Below are 24,136 nucleotides of genomic sequence, written 5' to 3' on the forward strand. Positions count from 1 at the left end.
TCCTGAGCACTCTGGCCCCCTATGTGTCTCTAACTAACGATCAATTAGCATACAAATTCTAATGCATTATTCTGCTGCCTCACTGACTGGAAGCATGTAACATGATCCAGAAGGCATTTCTTTTCAGCCAAGGAGAAGCACTGAAAATAGATCGGCCAGGGCTGAGGTTTTGGCGTGTCACGGAGAATTTTGTGGGGTGTCAATTACGGCTCATGCCCACCTTCAGGGGGCATTTCTGCTTTCCACACAGTGACACCCACCCAGGGGCGTATCTAGGGGTAGGGCAGGCAGGGCACGTGCCCCGGGCGCCACTTGAAGGGGGGCGCCATTTTTCTAAAATTTAAAAAAAATTAAAATGGCTGCTGAAAACAAAATGGCCACCACGCATGCTCAAATGGCCTCTGTGAGGCCCTAGGCCATGCCAGGCCTCGCAGAGGCCATTTGAGCATGCGCAGTCGACATTTTGTTTTCAGTGGCCATTATATATATATATATATATATATATATATATATATATATATATATATATATATATAAATAAATAAAAATGGCCACTACACATGCTGAAATGTTCCCTGCGAGGCCCTAGAGGCCAGAGAGGAGAGGGGAAACCTTTGCAGACCCCCCCCCCACAGCCTTTAGGAAGCCCCCCGAAGGGGCTACAGGTTGTTTTTTTTAAATTAATATAATATAAGTCACTGTACACATATTCAGTTTGGCACTATGTACAGAGAATCAGATAAGTGTCAGATGTTTGGACAGGGGGCGCAATTTCAGTGCTTGCCCTAGGCACTATTTTCCCTAGATATGCCTCTGCACCCACCATGAACCACTCTAAGGGCAGGATTCCTTGACTCACAGCCAACCAAGGGATGATTTAGCACTAAATCAGACCCAAATAGCCAGCCTCCAAGTTCTGATGTGAATGAGGGAGACTTTGGCTGAGACAAGAAAAGTACAGGTGGAGAAAACCATGGGCTGGTTCTTTCTAATTTAGGGTTGGACCTGCCTACTATTAATTCCACCTATGGTTACAAGCTCTAGTAATGAAAGTCAAAAAGCACAGTGAAAAAATGGGACTACAGCTAACCTAATTTATTTATTCTATTTATTTATTCAATTTCTATATCGCCCTTCCAAAAATGGCTCAGGGCAGTTTACACAGAGAACTAACAAATAAATAAGATGGATCCCTGTCCCCAAAGGGCTCACAGTCTAAAAAGAAACATAAGACAGACACCAGCAACAGTCACTGGAGGTACTGTGCTGGGGATGGATAGGGCCAGTTACTCTTAAAAGGTGCCTCTTTGCTAAGTTAGCAGGGGTTATGACAATGGCTAACGACAATGGGTACAGCAACCAGCCTCAGAATTGATAATGAAGACACTGAAGTGGTGGATAGCTTCTGCCTTTTAGGATCGACCATCAACAGTAAAGGATCCAGCAGTCAAGAAATACACCACAGACTATCACTTGGTAGGGTTGCAATGAAGGCCTTGGAAAGGATATTTAGATGCCATGACGTGTCTGTCCCTACAAAGATTAGAATCATTCGGACAATGGTTTTTACCCTGAAACTCTATGGATGCGAAAGCTGGACCTTGAAGAAGCAAGATAGAAAAGGCATTGACGCTTTTGAATTCTGGTGCTGGAGAAGACTTTTGAGAATACCATGGACAGCCAGGAAAACAAATAAATGGATCATAGAACAAATCAATCCAGAATTGCCACTCAAGGCACAAATGACCAGGCTCAAACTATCATACTTTGGACACATTATGCAAAGACCCAGCTCCCTTGAAAAGTCCATAATGCTGGGGAAAGTTGGAGGAAAGAGAAGAAGAGGACGACCAGCAGCAAGGTGGATGGACTCGATTACGACAGCAATGAATGCACCACTGAGAGACCTAAAAGGCCAAGTTGAAGACAGATAATCCTGGAAAAAATCTATCTATGTGGTCGCTAAGAGCTGAAACTGACTTGACAACGGCACTTAATCAATCTATCGATCAATCAATGGTTGCAATGGCTCCCTTCACTCCTCTTTGCCCCCCACAGCCCAAGAGGCAGCAGCTACCACTGCTATAAGCCCACCTAAATTGAGAGGCAGTATTTACTGCCTCACAATTTCTGGTTATAAGGGCATGATGTGATTAGTCAGCCCTTCACATAGGGCTATACTTGGGACCCCAAAATATATTATAAAAGTTAACCTATCACTGGCTCTTTAAGCAAGGAGTTGAAGAGGACTGTTTGTGGGCTGGTTTGCTGCATATCTCTGCCCCTAAATCTGACATGCTATTGTATCATCTAATGGTGCATCAGGGAAATGACTTGACTAGCAAGCCAGAGGTTGCTGGTTCGAATCCCCACTGGAATGTTTCCCAGACTTTGGGAAACACCTATACTGGGCAGCAGCGATATAGGAAGATCAGCCGTTATTGTATCATCACAGCTGGCGTACTATCGCTTTGCTTTGTACAGAGCCTCTCAACACTTGCTTCCAACACTGCTTTGAGGGAGTATTTAAACTACATGTTCCTCCAAACTGCCCCCCTGTGGAATTAGATCAGGACTGCACAACTTTGGCCCTCCAGGGCACTTTCCAGATTACACATTTTAATTGTTTCGCTATGCATCCGTACTGTGTTTTGACACCGTCATGCGTGCAATGACAGCAAGGTGCCATTCGCACATTGGAAGCATTCTTCAGGGTTTTATCTTTATGTTTTAGCACTACAACGTTGCATGTGCGTTCCAAAAAATAAGCTGTATTTTCCCGTTTTAGGAGGGCTGTGCCACTCTTTCCACGGTGTAATGTGGAAGGTTCATTCAGCAATTTGACATTTCAATAACTTAATCTCCTCTCAGCTTTTGAAATGATCCTCTCCGCCCCCCCCCCCCGGGGTGCTCCTGTGCATCAGTGCAATTTCCTTTTTATTTCCTCCGTTAACATTGGGATTATATTTCTTTTTTTATTTCTGTGATTATGTTTCTCTTTGTCCAGCTGTGTGTGGGTTCTCTCAGCAAATGGCTCCCACCCTTTATTTACATTTTGAATACAATCCTGCCAAGCTGAAACATTTTACACCACATCCAGCTGCTGTAGAGCTCACAGTCTGGAAACCACCCAGCTGTTGTTGGACTACAACTCCCATCATCCCTGAGTATTGGGATGACATGCTGGGGTCTGTGTGTGGAGAGATGGATGCACCTATACCCCTCTCTAACGTCTTGAAAATGGCCATTCAGTGTACGGAGCACGGAGCAGGTGGTTGGACCAAAACAGGGGTGCCCAATTGGTGGTACTCCAGATGTTGCTGAACTGTAACTCCCATCATCCTCAGCTGCAGTTTCTGGGAGCTGTAGTTCAGCAGCAAATAACTTCATGGAGGAGAGGTCTATAAATGGCTACTAGTCGGAGGGTTGTGGGCCACCTCCAGCCTCAAAGACAGGATGCCTCTGAATACCAGACGGGGAGTAACAGCAGGAGAGAGGGCATGCCCCTTTCAATTCCTGCCTGTGGGCTTCCAGCGGCATCTGGTGGGCCACTGTATGAAACCGGATGCTGGACTAGATGGGCCTCCTTGGGCCTGATCCAGCAGGGCTGTTCTTATGACTGCCGTCTTTCAGGGATACAATAAGAATTTCCTGCACTGAGCAGGGGTCTGCACTAGAAGATCATCAAAGTTCCTTTAAAATTTAATGATGCTGGAATTCTGGGGAGTCTCTCACACTTTTGAGGCTCAAGGAAGCAGGTTAATTGTGATTCTGTGTGGCATCTGAACTGCTGATGGGCTTTTAAGTGGCTTTTAAGAAAAGATAGATTGTGCCTAGCAACATAGGAACATGGGAAAGGAGAGGAGAGCTGGTTTTGTGGTAGCAAGCATGACTTGTCCCCTTAGCTAAGCAGGGTCTGCCCTGGTTGCATATGAAAGGGAGACTAGAAATGTGAGCATTGTAAGATATTCCCCTTAGGGGATGAAGCCGCTCTGGGAAGAGCATCTAGGTTTCAAGTTCCTTCCCTGGCTTCTCCAAGATATGGCTGAGAGAGATTCCTGCCTGCAACCTTGGAGAAGCCGCTGCCAGCCTGTGAAGACAATACTGAGCTAGATGGACCAGTGGTCTGACTATGTGGCAACTTCCTATGTTCCTATGTAAATTGGCTTTTATGAACAGATAGGTTGTGCCTAGAATGTCATAACAGTTTCCCAAAGTAGAAAAAATGGATTTTAATGCCTCCATACCCACAGCTGGTGGAGGTCTTGGGGTAGGAGACAAAATGGAAACTAAGTTCAGGGTTCAGGGCCTTCGAGGCTGGGCTCCTGGAGACCAGCAGGACACCTTTTTTCTGCCTTTGTTGAGAATAGATATGATATTTATGACTGTAACTGTGATACTGTCTCTGAGTTAATTTTGGTGACTGTGGTGGTCACTGCAGAGATGCAAAAAGAGTTCTAGACAAATAAATATTTGTGTCCAACCACCACCCGCTATCACTCTGGAGAATAATACTAGGACCCGTAGCGTAGATCTGGCTGCCTTAGGGAAGATTGGAGAAAGAGGTACACAGAAACAGGAGTGGATGTAGGGGGATTTCCCTGCAGGGTAACCTCTGAGCCCTTCAGCTCCACCTCTCTGCCTGCACCTGGCTCTGGAGTGAAAGATGAAACATGGAGGGGGGACAGATTATCTGCTTCTACAACTCCCAGCAGCTGGAACAGTTGCCTAATAAAAGAGGGCTTTACCCCCACTCCTTTTTTTTACATCTTCACTTTGAAAATAGCTTTGACTGATGCAAGGATGAACCAATCACAGATGTTTAAAGCCAGCTTCTCCTCAAATGGTTACCCCCCCCAACCAACTCTTATCTTCAGCAAAAGCTGTACAAGTGTTGCAGGTGTTGTAGTTTAAAACACATCGGTCTCCACTCTTCGGCTGCTTCATGGGGAGAGGGTCAGGGAGCCTTTTCCAGTCACAAAAAAGAAAGGGAGAAGGGTCTGTCCTGAGAAGGAGGCTTTCGAGAAGGTGTAGATTGGGGCTGCTGAGTCGGCATCAAAAAAGGACACCTGCCCTTCAGCAAAGTTTAGAGTCACTCGGATCCTCTTAGGCTCTCCACTCAGGTGCAGAGGAACGTGAGCAGGGTAATCAAGTGCCCAATACCCACCATACCACTTCGACACAACCCAGATCCCCCCCTTAGGACCCAATTTGAACGTGTCCTTTCTCTTCACAGACTTTCTGGCAACGCCTACAGCCCATTCTCCCTCACTTCCCAGACTGACTTCCCAGCAATGTCTCCCTGCTGTGAATCCCTCACGTCCCAACACAATTGAGTCACTGAATCTCTCAGGATTATTGGGCAGATCTTGCCATTTCTCTTCCCATCTCACACTTTTATGATCCTCAGTCAGGATGAGTCGGGGATGAACAGTGTCTGGATCCAGAGTGACGTTGGCTGTTGGGCGTTGAGTGCAGAGGAGGAAAGAGAAAAGAAACAGAGTCAGCTGGGAGACCGACTTCACCCTCAAATACATTGAGCTGCTTTTGTATGTTTTGATGAAACAGAATAATCATCATTTTGAAATCCCCATAATAAATATATTGTGAGCCTCCAACCACATCACAGGAATTACCTGCCTAGCAAAATCAATGGAGCTTCCTTGTGCTGCATTTCCAGGGCCAGATTCAGGCGGGGAAGGGTACAAGGGCAAGATGCACTCAGTGGCTCTCCTCCACCTCTTCCTCCTGGCTATTGTTGCTGCTGCTGCCGCCGCCCCCTCACTGGCCTCTTCCTCTGGGCCTCGTCTGCATCATCTCTCAGAGGAAATGGAAGAGGCAAGTGGAGCTTTCTGCACCTTCTCCATTCACTCCTCACTCAATCGAAGAGGAAAGGTGAAGAGGCAGCAACAGAGCAGCAGGACAAGGAGGCTCTAGAGACTGGCAATGGGTCCCCTACTGGGATGTGGGCCTCAGCAGGTGCCTGATAATGCACATCCCTCAAATCTGAGGAGGTCCATCTCCAGTTACCACCAACTCATTTGATGGCTATACAGAGACGGGCCTTCTTGGTCGCTGCCCCGAGATTGTGGAATGCGCTCCCTGCTGAGATACGATCCTCCCCATCTCTGGCAATTTTCAAAAAACACCTGAAAACCCATCTTCTTGCCCAAGCATTCTCAGCTTCCTAATTTTTTTTTAAGGTTTTAATCTCTGGTTTATTTTTAAATTGTTAAATTGTTTTAAGTTTTTTGTATATGTTTTTAACTTGTTTTATGCTATTGTTAACCACCCACAGACAAAAGTTTGGGGCGGTGTACAAATTTAATAAATAAACAAACAAACAAACAAATAAATTCTCAACCTGCAGCATCCACATTTGGGATGTTCTTTTCCTTATTCCAGATTTTCCCTACCTTTCCACAGAGACCTTAGCTGAAACCTTAGCAAAAGCTGGAAGCAGGCAAGTTAAAGACAGAGAACATTCCCTCCTCAGAATCATGACCTAGGGTTCAATTTTCTATTGGAAATATTGGTATCCTGCAACAGAGCAGCAGGGCAAGGAGACTCCAGAGATGGGCAATGGGCCCCCTACTGGGACGTGGGCCTCAGAGGGTGCCACCTGATGCTAGCCCCAGGGATGTTGGCCCTATAGCGTCCCCATTTGGGATGTTCTTTTCCTTATTCCAGACTATTCCTATATTTCAACACAGACCTTAGCTGAAACCCTAGGAAGAGCTGGAAGCAGGCAAGCTAAAGACAGAGAACTGTCTGTCCTCATGGAGTCATGACCAGGGGTTCAGTTTTGTATTGGAAATATTTATATCCTGCTTCACTTGCCATTCAGGACAGCTCAAAAAGGCAAAGATGCCCATACAAGTATTATTGTGTCTGGCTTCTTACTGTGGCAGCTTCCTGCTCTGACCAGGGGGTTGGAATAGAAGTCCTCCAGGGTTCTTTCCAAGTCTACAATTCTATTATTCTTAATGAAGTTAGCAGCGGGAGAGAGCAATGCACAAGAGGATAGGTTTTCTACTTCCTGTGAAAACTAGCCATTCAATGATGGCCACTGAAAATATCAGCCGCTGCCATTTTTAATCACTCTCTCGTGCCCTGTAACTGCCCTCTGCCCTTCCCTGCCTGCAGCATGCCTGCCTAGCAATGTTTACATAGAGTGGGTGCCATTAGAAGTCTGAACAGTGTCCCCCCCCATTAATTTAAATATTAATGAGGCAGCAGCCAATTGAAAGGCTTGGTTTTATTTTCACAAGGTGGGCAGAGCTTGAAACTCCCTGATAACCCAATCATAAGGAATCCCGTTGATTGACTGCTCTGGCATCCAATCGGGGTGACCGGAAAGGGAAGTTCTTTTCTTTTTCCGAGATGTGACAAACGGAGAAGAGGAAATCGCCATTTTGGTTGAGCAGTGATAGCTCCTTGTAGCAACTGCTCACAGCCTGCAGCCAGGAGGCCTGCTTCAGTGGTGGAGGCTGCTGCTGAGAAACCCCACTGCCTCCTCCAAAACTCTGAGAATGGAGCACATAGATGTCCGCAGCTTAAAGCAAAGGACAAAGCAGGAACAGGAGGTGGTAGTGAGTGAGAGTCTTCTTCCCGGCAGTGGCTTTTCATGTGTGGCCCTTGGTTGCTCTCCACCATCCTGTGCTCTCCCATCCCTCTATCTCTTACTCACTCACCCGGATCTGTCACTGTAGCCTCTTCCTTTTTTCCCAGCTTTAGGCCGACCTGGCACATCAGGGGGTGGTGGGGAGTTGACAGGCACAGCTACCAAGTGCTGTGTTCCTTTTGTAGGACTGGGCAAGAGGGGGTTACTCTTTGTGGGGATCAGTGCAGAGGAGGGAATTGATTAGGCATGGGCGTGGGTGGGTGGGGGGTATCCAACACATTGCACCTAGATATCATGTGGCAATTTTCCAGAGTGCAAGTTTGTTGAAAGTTAACATACAATGGAGCTCTTCTCATGATCAATGAGAAGGGCTCCATGGAGGTCTGTGGGGAGAGCAGGTTTCACTTACCCTCCCTGCAGTCATTATTTTTCAAGTGTTTGGATTCTTTGGTATATAATAACTTTTCCTCATAATGAATCCCTATGAGGATTAATTGCACACCTTCATCTCTTCTATTCATTTTGACACCTTCATCTCTTCTATTCATTTTGACACCTTCATCTCTTCTATTCATTTTGACAAGGCAGTGGGGTACTCATTTTAATTTTTAGGAAAATTGAAATATTTTGATTCTTTGGTGTCTAATCACTTTTCCTCTTAATTAATCCCTATGATGATTCATTATACGCCTTCGTTTCTTCTGTTCATTTTGACTACCATTGGACAGTGCCAACTGTTAACTGCCATGTATCAACTACACTACACACACACACACACACACACACACACACACACACACACTGGGGTACTCAGTTTATTGTTTATGTATTTTGAAGTGTTTAGACTCTTTGGTGTCTTCATTATACACCTTCATTTCTTCTGTTCAGTTTGACCCCACTGCTTTGCAGGTGGGGGTGGGGAATTAGTGGCATTCCATGTTCCAACTACCCTGCAACCCACAAGCTACTGGGTACTCAGTTTATATTTTAGGAATGTTTGAGGTGTTTAGACTGTTTGGTGTGTAATGAAGCCTTGTAGGGATTCATTATGAAGAAAGTTTATTAAACACCAAAGAGCCTAAACACTTGAAAAAAATCCTAGAACATAAACTGAGTAGTACCCTACTGCCTTGTGGGTGGGAGGGGGGTATAGTTGTCACATGGCAGTTGACACTGTTGAAAAGACAGTCAAATGAATAGAAGAAATGAAGGTGTGTAATGAATCCTCATAGGGATTCAGTGAGGGAAAGTTATTATACACCAAAGAATCCAAACACTTGAAAAATAGTGACCACACATATTGCTCCATAACTCCACTTCTACAAGGGCTAGAGCTTTGTTTTTTTGTTTTTTGTTTAATGAAAGCTGGGAATCTGGGGGAATTAATAGGAGGGATCCAAATCTCGAATCAATTTGAATCGAATCAGGCGCGATTCGATTTGTACCCGAATCCAGCTAATGGACCACAGGGGTGATTTGTTTTGTCTCCAAATCACCCAAATCAGCTAGATTTGGGTACAAGTTGATTTGTACCCGAATCAATTTGCACATCCCTAGTCCACAGCAGCCTGCATGTCCGGTGCGCTGGATGCTTCTTGGGAGGATCGCAATGCCCGTCCCTAGAGCCACAATCTCAAACTGGAGATCTAGTTTTTTCTGGCCTGTTTAATGAAGCTGGCACAGTGTGTGCATAATCTTGTGGGTCTTGCCAAGGCAGAATGGATGTGTCCGTCAGTGGAGGGGAGTTTAGTCCTACACCAGACACAAAACTCGAAGGTGACCTTGCTGGCCATAGGCAGGATGCCAGGTAGAAAAAAACGCTAACCCCCAGAAGTGGAGGTGGGGACTGTGTGAAAGAAAATGCAAAACAAAAAGGTAGAAATCACAAACTAATAATAGAAAGAAGAGAAGAAATGTAGAGAGAATGAGAAGTTTCTTCTTCTTAAAGCTTGGAACAACTCACTGATTATGTCGATTTATCAGCAGATGAAGAAAGACTGAAGGAGGGAGCCTACACATGTGTGCATCCCACTGGCGGGGGGTGGGGCTACCACCTAAAGTCCAGAGAGAAGATTCGCTTGGAGAAACTCTAACAAGGTCTCTGTGCAGACACAAAGCCCAATCATGTAGAGCAGAGAGACCATGTCAAAGAATTGCAGATATCTGTGTAGGCCACTGCCTGTTCTGAAAGGAAGCCCCATCTTGGATTAAATGTCACTTCTCTGTATAGTACTGTATAGCACTGTATAGTAGCAGCTGATGTGGTTCAAAATGGAGAATTTGGGTTTTTTTCCAGGAAGGAGAAAAAGAATCAGCTGGCTTTTCAGTTATTGCTAATGCACCTACCAGTATTTTGGCTCTGCCTCCAGCTCCACATATCACCTGCCCTGCCTAGAGCCACCCACCCCGCCGCCTCCCAGAAGCCACCAGCCACTACTGATAACAAACAAGGTTCTGCACCTGCAGTAAGGCCATTTAAGTGCAACTTAAATGCATTCTGCCTTGTCTTAACTGCTGTGGGATGAATCCTTGGCACATGAGCTGGTTATTCCCCAGGGAGAAACAAATGAGGATGGTGTTGCCTTCAGACTCTGCTTTTTAGCCTCCCAGAAGTATCTGACTGGCCACAGTTTGGACCAGACTGTATCTGATCTAAAGACCAAGATCTTAAGTTTCCTGCTTTTATGGTTAGTGAGCTGAAGTGGGAGTAAAGATGACATCTTAAAACAAACCTTTTTAAGGAGGCTTTTTAATGCTCCATTATTATTTTGTTATATCTAGTAGGTTCTTTAGCTTTTTATAATTTTCAGTTTTAATTTGAACCTAATAATTGTGGTGTTTAACCTGACTTTTTAATTTTTTTTTTAGTTAATTTTGCTACTTTTATTGTATCTGTGTCTATCTTATTGTTGTGAGCCGCCCCAAGCAGTAGTGCACTGGAGGGGCGGAGTATAAATATTTTAAATAAATAAATAATAAGATACAGAAGGGAAGGGCCTAAAATTTAAAAAACAAATTGATAAATATTTAAAACTGGAGAAAGGAAATATACATAGGCATGGAGAGCTTCTCTCATTCTACTTTCCCTCTACTCCTAATTTACACATTGATGGCTCCAGAGCTCCCAAGGTGAACTCCTATGCACGCCAATAAATAAATAAATTAATTAAATAAATAAAAATAAATACAACTTTCTGACAAGCCCTCATCCCTCCTGTGACCTCCCCCCACCTTGTCTGACCCCACAATTTACCTTTCTGTGGCTGAAATCCAGATCCCAGAGTGACTACGGAAGGAATGAGAATGCAGAGTAAGTATCACACCATTGTACTCCAAACAAATATTGCAGCATTAACAATCATTTGATGATATTATAATATCTACATTTTCCTTATTTTAAGTGAAAATTTTATTTTTATTTATTTATTTATTTTTACATTTATATCCCGCTCTTCCTCCAAGGAGCCCAGAGTGGTGTACTACATACTTGAGTTTCTCCTCACAACAACCCTGTGAAGTAGGTTAGGCTGAGAGAGAAGTGACTGGCCCAGAGTCACCCAGTTAGTCTCATGGCTGAATGGGGATTTGAACCCAGGTCTCCCCGGTCCTAGTCCAGCACTCTAACCACTATACCACGCTAATTACGAGCTAATGCAGCTATTACATTTACCTTCTGGTGTTTTGTCTTTTCTGAAGATCATTTTTGATTATATGCCATACCATGTGCAGTGACATGTTAAGTCTCCCCCTTCCCACCCCAGGTATCTTTGAGATGGTGTGACGAAACACAGATCTCCACCTTATCTGAAGAACATCTTCCACTCTACCCTGAGTGCTCTGAATGGGAGACATTCCTCCATTTTGTTACCAAAGGAGGATAATCCGCACTTTTTGTCATTGAAGGGACAGAGCCATCAAGCTATCTTAATCCTTTTTCACAATAGGTGTCCAGCTCACACCAAAACTACCTTTAGACATGTTAGTTCAGATCCCTTAAGGAGGAGAAACCTCCAATTTGGAGGGGAAATCTGGATTGGCCTAGGACCAGCATTACATAGGAGATAAGCTGACTCTTGTATCTCATAGATATCTATCTCTGGAAGAGGGAAAGCCTTCCCTCTCTTTAATCACTCCAAAATAAGGGCCCAATCCCCCACCATTTTGTCACTAGTCCAGTCATGACTAATCCAAGTTACTATGTTATCAGCTGCTTCAGGTGTCTAGAAAGGGAGAAGCTTTAAGGATTAATTTGAGATTAATCCTCTCTCAGTGAAGGACCCAGCTGCCTACTGCTAGTCAATGCTAGTTAGTTAATGTTTTTGCATTTGCTTCTGAATTTCTGTGTGCCTGTCTTTACTCCCAATCTTGCCTATTTCCCCCCAATCCCTCATTCTATGTGCAACACACATTTCTTACTAAATGTCATATACTTAGAAGTGGCTTCGCTCTGGTTTAAAAGGTTCTGGAGGGTTACTTGCAAAACTCTTCTCCATGGGCCTTGTAAGGTCATGCGCTACTGATGAGTTGTCCTTAGATTAATATACTGTTTGTCTAGAGCTGGGTTGTGTGGACTCTGGCTGTACAGTGCCTTTAAGTCCCAAGCCAGACAGCTCTGGGTTGTTGAAGCTGTGCCTGAGCCTGGTCAGTGGCTTTAGATCGGTCTTCAGCTAGTGGCAGCCTACCTCAAAGGAGTGGTGTGCTCCTAAATTGGGATCAGAGCAATCTTTCTATTGAGAGCAGATCCCAGGAAAGCATAGAGTAGCCTCTAGTCCCTCACAGATGGATTCCATGATCATCATTCCATGATAATCAGGAGTGCTAATGCTCTAGCATTTCTGTAGTTCCATTTCTGTAAGTACTGGTACCCCTCTGCCTAACCACTGAATGGTGCAGTGAAGGAGTAACTTGCCTAGGGAGCAAGAGGTTGCCGGTTCGAATCCCTGCTGGTATGTTTCCCAGACTTTGGGAAACACCTATATCGGGCAGCAGCGATATAGGGAGAGTCCAATGTTCCCTTTAGCTATACTTCCAACAAGATCTGCAGAGAGCTGGTGGATTTGGTGGGGGGGGGAGGCGGATCCCAGTAGCCTAGAGCTGCCACCTCAGCACTGTGGCAAGATCCAGCTAATGTAAGCGACAGAATGCCTGCCCGGGGTGGGGGGTGTTGTTAAAAAAAAGGTGTAAGTGTACTGGAAAGGCCTGCGGTGACATTGTCACCAAGCACACACACAAGGGAGTGCAGAGACTGCTCCAACAAAGAGCCAAGGCCAGCTTCACCACAGCAGAAACCCACAGCCTCAGCAGCCCTGCCTGTCTCCTATTGGACAGCCCCAAAGCCTGCTGCGCAAGCAGCTGCCTCAAAACAATGCTTTGAATACTCCAAGGTGTTCAAAGTGTTGCTTTTATTTGTTATGTTCACCCAGCCCAGGCTTTGGGATTGTTTTTCAAAGAGCAGTACCCCTGCATACTACATGGCAAACCACTTTTGAAGTTGCGAGCGGGAACCTAAAGGAGTATCATGGCTACAGTAATGAATACAATTCCGGTTCTATTGAATGCTGCATATGACCTTATACATACACTTTAAAATCTCAAGTCAAGCTTCACCTCCCCAATCCTTGTGGAAAGGGAGCTGGCGGTCCCTCCTCCCTGTCCCTGCAGAACTAAGAGTCTATTGGCTCCACTTCTGCAGTCCTGACCATGTGATCTCTCCAAATTGAATGGAGGGAGGGAACAATCTGAGCTGCTCTGTAGAAGTAAGAATCTTTCAGTCTTGTGTGTGTGTGTGTGATTCTCTCTCTCTCATCCCCTTGAATTGCTCTCTCTAAGATTTTCTCTCTGATTTTTTTCCTATGTGTGGTTTATCCCTCCCCCACCATTTCCTGGGGTTGACCAGGAAATGGTTATCTGCTAAATCCTAAACCCAAAACTGATTAAAATAAGAGTTTTTGTTGAGTTAAAGGTAGTATGCCGTCAAGTTGGTGTCGACTCCTGGTGACCAGAGCCCTGTGGTTGTCTTTGGTAAAATACAGGAGGGGTTCACCATTGCCATCTCCATGCAGTATAAGAGGATGCTTTTCAGTATCTTCCTATATCACTGCTGCCCGATATAGGTGTTTCCCATAGTCTGGGAAACATAGCAGAAACATACCCATAGTCTGAGAAACATACCAGCAGAGATTCGAACTGGCAGCCTCTGGCTTGCTAGTCAAGTCATTTCCTCGCTGTGCCATTAGGTGGCTTTTAGGAGAGGCAAAATGACCATGTGTATGTGTGGGAGAGGAAGGCAGGAGACAACTCTCTAAGGCATGCACACATGTGCACACTCACAAGTTTGTTGATGTCCTCCCTATTAATTTTAGATCCCATGCTCAGGTTGAATCAGGAAGGCTCCACTCTGAATTCATGTGAGCGCATACTGCTTTGAAACTGCTGGCCAGAACAAAGCTTATTCCATACACAGATGGGGGGCGGGGGGGAATAGAGGGAACAGTGAATACATCTCTTGTCTTCTCCCATTTCTCCAAGTGGGATGCAGCCCAGAAGGTTGACGGAGGCAGTTGGAGCTTAGTTCCAAGTGGAGAGAGCAAGAAGATGTAGAGGTGGGAGATGTGGCACTGAACAGTCTGCTGAACCTGACTCACCTGCCGGTGAAGGTATCAGGATAATGAGGGGCATGATAAGCAGAAATGACATGGTCTACAACCAGTCTATCACTTGCCCAGTGCACAGTGGTGACGTGGGGTCTGGGCACTCCGGTGAGAGGTCAGACCAAGAGAAGTTTAGTAATCCAGCAGGAGAAGACAGTGAGTGAAGTAACTCCCGCCCCTGCCATCTAAGACCGAGAGAGAGAGAGGGAGAGGACCTTCATGAACCCTGAGGGAGGAATCCAAATGCTGTCTGAAGTCCTGGAGAGCCATTGCCAGTCAGTGCTGATCTAGATGGACCAACCCAAGTTACATGACTTAACAGAATTGAAAATATCTCTTAGCCTGCTGCTCCTGGCTAGTGTGATACGTGATGCCTATCAGGAAGTGCTGCAGGGACCGTGGGCAGTGCATTTGGGGCCTTCCTACTGCTATGCCACAATGAGAGCCAGCGTGGTGTAGTGGTTAGAGTGCTGGACTAGGACTGGGGAGACCCGAGTTCAAACCCCCATTCAGCCATGAGACTTGCTGGGTGACTCTGGGCTGGTCACTTCTCTCTCAGCCTAACCTACTTCACAGGGTTGTTGTGAGGAGAAACTCAAGTATGTAGTACACTGCTCTGGGCTCCTTGGAGGAAGAGCGGGATATAAAATGTTTTTAAAAATGCAGCTGAGATGCTTGGAAGACATCATAAGTCATTTAAGGTTTGATGACAGGAGAGAAGAGGGACTGCGAAGCTGGCTGCCATCAGAAGTATCTGGACCTTGTCTGTGCAGCAGTTTCAGCACTGCTACATCCCTGGGTCTGACCAGCAATTGATGAGCAGCTGTTAGGTTTCCAAGGCTGTTTTGTTATCCCTTCTGGCAAGGCACGGCAAGCAAGACAGAGAAGAACAGTCTGAAAATATGGTGGGGCTGGGATGCTAGAACATCCTACCCACTGACAGGAGATGTTGAGCTTGGGAAGCAAGCTGGAGGAAGACTGCAACAAAGGCAAGTAGGCTTGCGAGTTGGACAGCAATGTGGACAGCCATGGAACAGCCCTTGGGGCCACTTAGGGTGAAATATCTCACTACATGCACTCCAAAACTCTGTTGCAGCATGTGCCAAGGAGAGACACAGATGAACAGCCCTCTCACGTGACATCAGAATAGGTGTAATCTTGCCGCAGCTCTAATGTTATTGTGTGTGTATCTGAACCTGCCCTCAGAGAATTGTGGGGAGGAGATAACTGCCCCCCCCAACACACATACACACATTGTATAGTTGGCAGAGGCTCTCCTAAGCAAGGGGCTGGCCTGTGTAGGCATTATGAGACACAAGCCAGAAATAACCCCAGAGATGCTACCACATTTACAAAGGGAAGCACTGCTATCATCTATGTTTGGCTGGGATGGACAGAAGATGTTGGTATTGTGAGAACCCAAGAAATGTGCACCCAGAACAGCTGACAGTAAACCATTAGAAGTGGCCTAGAGCCTTTCATATTCACCTCATGACCAATGTAATCTCCTTGAGAAAGCCGATTTGGCCTCTGTCACCCATGCCTTAGTCATAGCATGTTTGGATGATTCTACATGGGGCTGTCTGCTCCATGTGCCAACAACTGCTGAGTCATTTGTCACTGCTGAGTCATTCATCAGGCACACAGGACAGGGCATTTTTGGTGACTGCTCCCAGGCTTTCTGTCTGACTCACAGTTGAGATCTGCATTGCTCCTTCCCTCCCTGGTATTCAGAAGAAACAGAAGACTGTCATTTTTATCCAGGCTTTTGGCCAATGAGTGGCCTCTGTCTCTCTTTTCAGGATATAGTTATTTTTGTTTGGGGTTTTTTGAGATTGTTTTAATTGAATTTTTATTATTTTTACTTTGTTAGCTGTCCTGGGGATGAAGGATGGAATTAAAATATAATTCTTAAGTATAAAATCCTCACAGCCATTCTTCTTTACCTCTGAATTGCCTCATGACATCCCTCAGGAAGGGATTTATATCACACAGGTCCCAGATTCTCCACATCAGAGCAGGAGGAAAAGTCACGGGATTCTCAAACACCATTTCCTTCTTACACCTGTAGAGAAACAAAATTTTAACCCATCAACCATCTGAGCCAGAATTCTGAAGTGGAATAAAAGGAAGGAACAGAGAGGAATAAACCAGCAGCAAGTTAGTCAGAGCACGGTCAAGAAAATGACACACCTCCAGCGGCTGCTCTTTTGTGAGGAGTTTCCCAGATACTCCATGGAATGGCGTGGGGCCCCTGGGACTGTGTAGGGCAGTCATAATGCTCAGCACAGTCCAATGCAATAGCCAGGCTACAGGAGATACAACCAAGTCATTAACTGAGCCAATTACATTGACTTCTGCTTTTTCTATGGGACCAAAATGGCTCCTAGAACTTACTTGACATGACCACAGTGGCACCTGAGGAAGCTCAAACCTTATCATTTTTTAGGTGGGGGAGATGGTTTCCTTCGACAAGGGAGTCAATACCTGTTCTAGAACGAGAGTCTTCACAGCTGGAATTAGGTCTTCTACAGATACAGATAAGCAGGTGCTAAGCCTGAACTCTCAAGTGCATTTTTGGTACGTGATTCCTATACAGAACACTGAATGTATCTCCAATATTCTGTACAAAAATGTAATGATTAAAAATACAAAATAACAAACACATCTGGCAGAAGTAAGCCACTTGAGGTATTAATCTTCCATCTCCTTAATTAAAACTATGGTTCTGTATGCCTAATATTATACCACATTCTCCACAGAAATTCTACAATATCCATCTGCTTACCTCTGCAAGGTGCTTCTAACATCCTAGAAGGGAGAGAGAAAAAGAAGAGGGAACTCAGTGCCTGCCAGGGTGTCAATAATGACATAAAATCAGCAGGCAAAGTGGAACTATTTCATTTTCGTACACAGCAGTTGACTTAAGAATCCCAACAGCTGAAACAGGTAAGTGGACATATTGACCAACACAAACAAGCACTCCCCCTTTAAAATGTGCAGAGTAATGTCTGCTATTTGGCCCTATGAAAACATGTTGACAACAGAAAACATGTTTTCCTGACATGTTTTTACTTCCATGGAATAAATGTTCTTTTATGCCGGCTCCTTCTGCCCCCCATCCACAAACACTTCAGAGATTTAAGCAAACTGGGCCTGGCCTCTCTGGGAATAAGGCACTTGGCCTCTCTGGCTGGAGTCTCACATTTAAATCTCCCAGCTGACATGGGAACCTTCATGCTGATAGGTTAGCTATGATCAGTAACGGACATACAAAGAGGGGAAAGCGCTGATAGAGTCCCTGTTACTGGAGAGGAAGGGGTTAAGGAGGACTTTGGGTCAGGTAGGATCCTGCTTTTCAGTTGCTCAGAGAACTTTCAGGGGAATTGGCAAAAACTGCATCTCCTGCACAGGCATCTGTGCTTCATAAATGGGGTCAGAAGTGCTGCTCCTGTGCATTTTTGGGCTTCACATGTGTGCCGTTAGTCAAGATGTCTGCCATTCTTAAAATTAGCATCTAAAATGATAGATAGCTCTTCCTCAAAACTCATGATTCTCGTTTTCCTCAACTTTTGTCAGGAAATTCCACTGTTGGCTTACATCTAAGTAAATATGAATGGGAGTGGGCTTATTTTTAAAAAAAATACAAATAAAAAGGAAGATCTTATTATTGATGACAGCGACACTAAAGTTAAGGTAAAGTGTGCCGTGGAGTCGGTGTTGACTCCTGGCCCCCACAGAGCCCTGTGGTTGTCTTTGGTAGAATACAGGAGGGGTTTCCCATTGCCTCCTCCTGTGCAGTATGAGATGATACCTTTCAGAACCTTCCTGTATCACTGCAGCCTGATATAGGTGTTTCCCATAGTCTGGGAAACACCAGTGGGGATTCGAACCGGCAACCTCTGGCTTGTTAGTCAAGTCATTTCCCCGCTGCCTCATTAGGTGGCTCAGTGATGACAACCGCCCTTTGCAGTCCTTTTTTTTTTTTTAAGCAAAACTAGTGATGACCCCCCAACATCCTCAGTCACAATAGCCAGTAGCCAAGGATGACAGCTGGTCTTGGGCCTGATCCAGCAAGGCTGTTCTTATGTTCTTGAAAGATCACAAGTCGTATGGCTTTTGTGGCTGCTGGCCCTGCTCCCTCCCCACCATACTATCCTCATTCCCGCAACACCCACTCTGTGTGCCCTGCCTGCCTCATTCGGGATCCTCCTTGGAGATCTGTCCCAGGCTGTCCCAGCAACTGCAAGATTCGATCAAAGAGGAAGGGTGCACTGAGAGCTGCTCCCCACCGGCAGGATAAGAACAGCCCTGCTGGATGAGGCCCATCTAGTCCAGCATCCTGTTTCACACAGTGGCCCACCAGATGCCGCTGGAAGCCACAGGCAGGAGTTGAGGGCATGCCCTCTCTCCTGCTGTTACTCCCCTGCAACTGTTACTCAGAGGCATCCTGCCCTTGAGGCTGGAGGTGGCCCACAGCCCTCCGGCTAGTAGCTGTTGATAGAACTCTTCTCCATGAAGTTATCCAAGCCCCTCTTAAAGCCATTCAGGTTGTTGGCTGTCATCACATCTTGTGGCAGAGAATTCCACAAGTTGATTATGCGTTGTGTGAAAAAGTACTTCCGTTTGCTGGTCCTAGATTTCCTGGCAATCAATTTCATGGGATGACCCCTGGTTCTAGTGTTATGTGAGAGGGAGAAGAATTTCTCTCCACTTTCTCCACACCATGCAGGATTTTATAGACCTCTATCATGTCTCCCCTCCGTCGTCTTTTTTCTAAACTAAAAAGCCCAAGATGTTGTAGTCTTGCCTCATAAGAAAGGTGCTCTAGGCCCCTGATCATCTTGGTTGCCCTCTTCTGCACCTTTTCCAGTTCTACAATGTCCTTTTGGAGATGTGGTGACCAGAATTGTACGCAGTACTCCAGGTGTGGCCGCACCATCGTTTTGTATAAGGGCATTACAATAGTGGCAGTTTTATTTTCAGTCCCTTTCCTAATGATCCCTAGCATGGAATTGGCCTTTTTCACATTGAGTTGACATTTTCAACGAACTGTACACCACGACCCCAAGATCCCTCTCCTGGTCAGCTGACAGCTCAGATCCCATCAGCGTATACTTGAAGTTGGTTTTTTTTTGTCCCAATGTGCATCGCCTTACACTTGCCAACATTGAACTGCATTTGCCATGTTGTCGCCCACTCACCCAGTTTGGAGAGATCCTCTTGAAGCTCCTCACAATCAGTTTTGGATTTCACTACCCAAAAGAGTTTGGTATCATCTGCAAATTTGGCCACCTCGCTGCTTACCCCTGCTTCTAGATCATTTATGAATAAATTAAAAAGCACCAGTCCCAGTACAGATCCTTGAGGACCCCACTTCTTACTTCCCTCCATTGTGAAAACTCTCCAGTTACCTACCCTCTGTTTCCTGTCTTTTAACCAGTTAGCAATCCACACATGTACATGTCCCCTTATCCCATAACTGCTAAGTTTCCTCAGGAGTCTTTGATGAGGAACTTTGTCAAAAGCTTTTTGGAAGTCCAGGTAGACTATGTCAACTGGATAACCTTGATCCACACACTTGCTGACATTCTCAAAGAACTCCAAAAGGTTGGTCAGGCAAGATTTACCTTTGCAGAAGCCATGCCGGTTCTCTCCCAGCATGGCCTGTTCTTCTATGCACTTTACAATTTTATCCTTGAGGATGCTTTTCATCAATTTGTCTTGAACTGATGTTAAGCTAACCAGCCTGTAATTTCCCGGATCGCCCCTGGATCCCTTTTTGAAAATTGGTGTTACATTTGCTACTTTCCAGTCCTCTGGTACAGAGCCTGATTTCAGGGATAAGTTATATATTTTAGAAAGGAGGTAGGCTATTTCACATTTGAGTTTTTTGAGGTCTCTTGGATGGATGCCATCTGGCCCTGGCGATTTGTTAGCTTTCAGTTTTTCCAGACAGTTTAGAACATCATCTCTTGTCACTTCTATCTGACTCATTTCCGATGCAACACCCCCACTCTGGCTGCACAAGAGCAGGCACTAAGAACAAATGCAATAAGAGCAAAAGTTGAAAAATCCACAACAAACAGCAAGTGCCGCCTTTGTAAAGAAGCAGATGAAACAGTGGACCACCTAATCAGCTGTTGTAAAAAGATCGCACAGACTGACTACAAACAAAGGCATGACAAGGTAGCAGGGATGATACACTGGAACATCTGCAAAAAATACAAGCTACCTGTAGCCAAAAATTGGTGGGACCATAAAATTGAAAAGTTGAAGAAAATGAAGATGTAAAAATATTATGGGACTTCTGACTACAAACAGACAAACATCTGCCACACAATACACCAGATATCACTGTAGTCGAGAAGAAAGAAAAAGAAGTTAAAATAATTGACATAGCAATACCAGGGGATAGCAGAATAGAAGAAAAAGAAATAGAAAAAAATCACCAAATACAAAGATCTACAAATTGAAATTGAAAGGCTGTGGCAGAAAAAGACCAAAATAATTCCAGTGGTAATTGGCGCCCTGGGTGCAGTCCCAAAAGACCTTGAAGAGCACCTCAACACCATAGGGGCCACAGAAATCACCATCAGCCAGTTACAAAAAGCAGCTTTACTGGGAACAGCCTATACTCTGCGACGATAAATAAATAAATAATAATAACAACTGTTCAGCCCTACATCCCTTCACTCATCAGTCCAATTGAAGCTCCTCCCCTGTGCCCTGTTTCTGCCAGAGTCTTACCTGCAGAAGTTCACTCGCTGACTGCTGACATTTTTCCTCCATCTCCTGGATAACATTTTCAAGGGAGGAGAGCTCCTTCGACAGTTCAGCCATCTGTTCGTCCATTTTACTTGCAATCTCCTTCTCCACCTCTTCTATCTTAACCAGCAGGTGTTTCTCTTCTTCTTCCAGAAGCTGGTGTAGCTGTCTGAATTCAGCCACCATCTTCTGCTTCTCAGCTTCTGTTTGCTTCTGCAACAAGCACAATGGCTACAATTCTGATGCCTAAAGGCCACCTCCAGCCTCATAGACAAGATGCCTATAAATACCTATTGCAGCAGAGCAACAGAAAGAGGGAGGGCATGACTTCATCTCTAGCCTGTGGGCTTCCCAAAGGCATCTGGTGGGCCACTGTATGAAACAGGATAATAAACTAGATAGGTCTTGGGTCTGATCCAGCAGGACTGTTCTTAAGCAAGCAGGTTGAAAGGTGCTAATATCACAAATAGTGGCTGATAGCCAGACTAGTGCCAGTACTTCAATCCTGAGCCTGAGGGATGATTTCTGACATCTCCTCTTACTTCCCCAGCTGCTAGTGCCACCCAAAAAATATGTGCCCGATGACTGTGCAGCCCCCAGGGACATATTTTTGGCGGCACAGGCAGCTGTTGAAAGGGGAGATTGACGTGCTCCTCCCCTCCTTCCTCCATCACAGCATTGAACCACTGGCACTTCTTTAGATGGGATGCTGGCCAGTGAATGTTTGCAAAATCAAGAGCTGGGTGATGAGAATTCTATGGGAAGAACATTTTGGACATGTAAAAGTATTAATGATATCAAACATAAATCAGGGGAAGGGTTTTATAAAAAGAGCCCACCCTTAAAACAGTCTTTCATGAACTTTTTATCAGGGTGCCCCAGTAATACACATTCTGAAGAGCTGCCTTATAACTTTTGACACTTTCTGTATTTTATATTCAGTTTTTCCACTTCTAGATTCAAGGATTTGTTTAGTTCATGATACTTACAAGGAGGCCTTGGCTTTCCTTCTCTGTGTCTGCTTTATAGGTGAGAATGTCTTCTCTCTCCTTCCTCAACCTCTCCAGACAGGTACAGATCTGATCCTGAAGAGAAAACTACAGTTTTTTTAGTTCCTTTTAAAAGATATGCCCCACACACCAATCCCCCTAGGTTTTCCCTGCTGTGCTGTACTTTTGGACACCTTTTATTACAGTGTTATGATTCTACTTATACGTTATTTGTACTGATTTTATATTTCTTGTACTCTGCCTTGGTCCCTGTAAGCTGACTATTTAAAGTGGAAAGATGGGGTACAAATTTACCTCAAAAAAACTGAAAAGTGTAAAACTTTCAAGCACTAAATTTATGGTTTTAATGTTTCTGTTTTAGAGTCTTTATATTTTAAATTGTTTTAATTGTGATAATGTTTTAATTGTTTTAGTTTTAGATTGCAAACTATGCAGAGATTTGGATATGCGATAGTATAGAAATGTGCTAAATAAACAGACTCTCAATTATAGTTTGGATAAACACAGGCAAGTTAGAAGTTATTCTTAATTCCATACCTATCTTTCATCGCCTTTAGTTCCAAGAGAACATTTTGGTTGAAAAGTGACATACAAATACTGTTGTAGTTGTACTGATGTGGGGGTCACCACCTTTGATTCCAAAAGTTACTTCTGGTGAACTGTTCTGGAGAGCCATAATATTAGATCACACAAACCATTTTCCTGCCTTAATGGTTCAAGGTTGGAAGCCTTAAGTAAGCAATTTCCTTCCAGCCCCCATCTCTGCCCTCCTGCTTCTTCAGGAATGGAGCTGAGCCTGGGGTCAGTTCACTCCTCTCCGCCACCCCTGCAGTCCCTTCCCAAAATAAAAGTAAAAAGTAAAGTGTGCCGTCAAGTCAACTTTGATTCCTGGCCCCCACAGAGCCCTGTGGTTTTCTTTGGTAGAATACAGGAGGAGTTTACCATTGCCTCCTCCTGCGCAGTCTGAGATGATGCCTTTCAGCATCTTCCTATATAGGTGCTATAGGAATATAGGTGTTTCCTGTAGTCTGTGAAACACACCAGCGGGGATTCGAGCCAGCAACCTTCTGCTTGTTAGTCAAGCATTTTCCCACTTAAGGGCCCCAAATAGACCATTATTCATTATCCATTGAATGGGAAGTCCTTACCTTGTACTCCTGGGCAACCTCCTCCACAGGAACCACGTTGTGAGCTCGGTGCTCCTTGGATAAGTGGCACACCACGCAGAGGGGGGCTTCGTCGTCCTTGCAGAAGAGCTTCAGGGGCTCCTGGTGCCTCTCGCAGACTCTCTCCACTCTTGCTGCCTGCTTTGCCTGATTACTCAGCTCTTTGGTTATCTCAACAAAATTGGCCAGCTGCCGGTTCATCTTCCAGTTCGGCTGAACTCTCTCTCTGCACTGAGGGCAGGTGGTCTTTATAGGCTTCTCCCCAAAGCACTTGACGATGCAGGCTTTGCAGAAATTGTGCCCACAGTCCAGAGTCACGGGATCGGTGAAGAAGTCCAGGCAGACGGAGCAAGTCGCCTCCTCCTCGAGCCTCTTCCTGGCGCTGAGAGCCGCCATGGCTCAGCTTCAAGGCCAGCAGGCTGAGTGAGTCTCGTTTTCCTCTCGCCCCTCCCATCCCAGCTGCTGGAGCCCCAAAAGCTGGGCGTGCGTCTTCCCCAAAGGAGGCGGACTTCCTTGCTGGATTCCGAACAGAAAAGGCGGGGATTGAGGCTGACAGTCGCTTTCCTCAGGAACAGAGAGGCAGTCCTCACAACTGTGTTGGCATCAAACACCAACACACAACTTCAACTTGGATTTGTGGAGGAAGTGGGGAGAAAATGCCTAATGTGCAGCTGCTGGACACATTTTGTGCAGTGGGGAAAAATTGTGCAGTTGGAACTAGATTTTTGTGCACTTGGTAATACTGGGTTTTTATAAGAAACAGTTGTAGAAATAGATGAGAAAAAAAGAAAATTAAGTTGATTGTTTCCATCTTCATCACTTTATACCAGTAGTATATTATTGGGACCAAACACTAGGCATGTGCACGGACTGGTTCGGAGGCCATTCTAAAGGCCTCCAGACCGGTCCGGACACGGG

The 24,136-nt window shown here is 45.2% G+C and overlaps 1 protein-coding gene across 3 annotated transcripts; it reads right to left on the reverse strand.

The window, feature by feature from the left end:
* Window positions 1-563: 563 nt before the first annotated feature.
* Window positions 564-23,657, reverse strand: LOC128343097 (zinc finger protein RFP-like). Of its 3 annotated transcripts, none has more exons than XM_053291612.1 (7): window positions 23,201-23,657; window positions 22,032-22,127; window positions 21,025-21,255; window positions 17,063-17,085; window positions 16,221-16,339; window positions 10,878-10,910; window positions 564-5,458 (listed from the first exon to the last, which is right to left on the reverse strand). In XM_053291612.1, the coding sequence occupies exons 1-7, from the start codon at window positions 23,612-23,614 to the stop codon at window positions 4,944-4,946; spliced, it is 1,431 nt and encodes a 476-aa protein (XP_053147587.1). In that variant the 5' UTR covers window positions 23,615-23,657; the 3' UTR covers window positions 564-4,943. The 3 variants fall into 3 exon arrangements, with proteins under 3 accessions (XP_053147587.1, XP_053147586.1, XP_053147585.1); XM_053291611.1 differs by having other exon boundaries at window positions 21,025-21,252; window positions 22,032-22,139; XM_053291610.1 differs by having other exon boundaries at window positions 22,032-22,139.
* Window positions 23,658-24,136: the final 479 nt, after the last annotated feature.

This window comes from Hemicordylus capensis, chromosome 2, assembly GCF_027244095.1.
Source record: "Hemicordylus capensis ecotype Gifberg chromosome 2, rHemCap1.1.pri, whole genome shotgun sequence".
NCBI lineage: Eukaryota > Metazoa > Chordata > Lepidosauria > Squamata > Cordylidae > Hemicordylus > Hemicordylus capensis.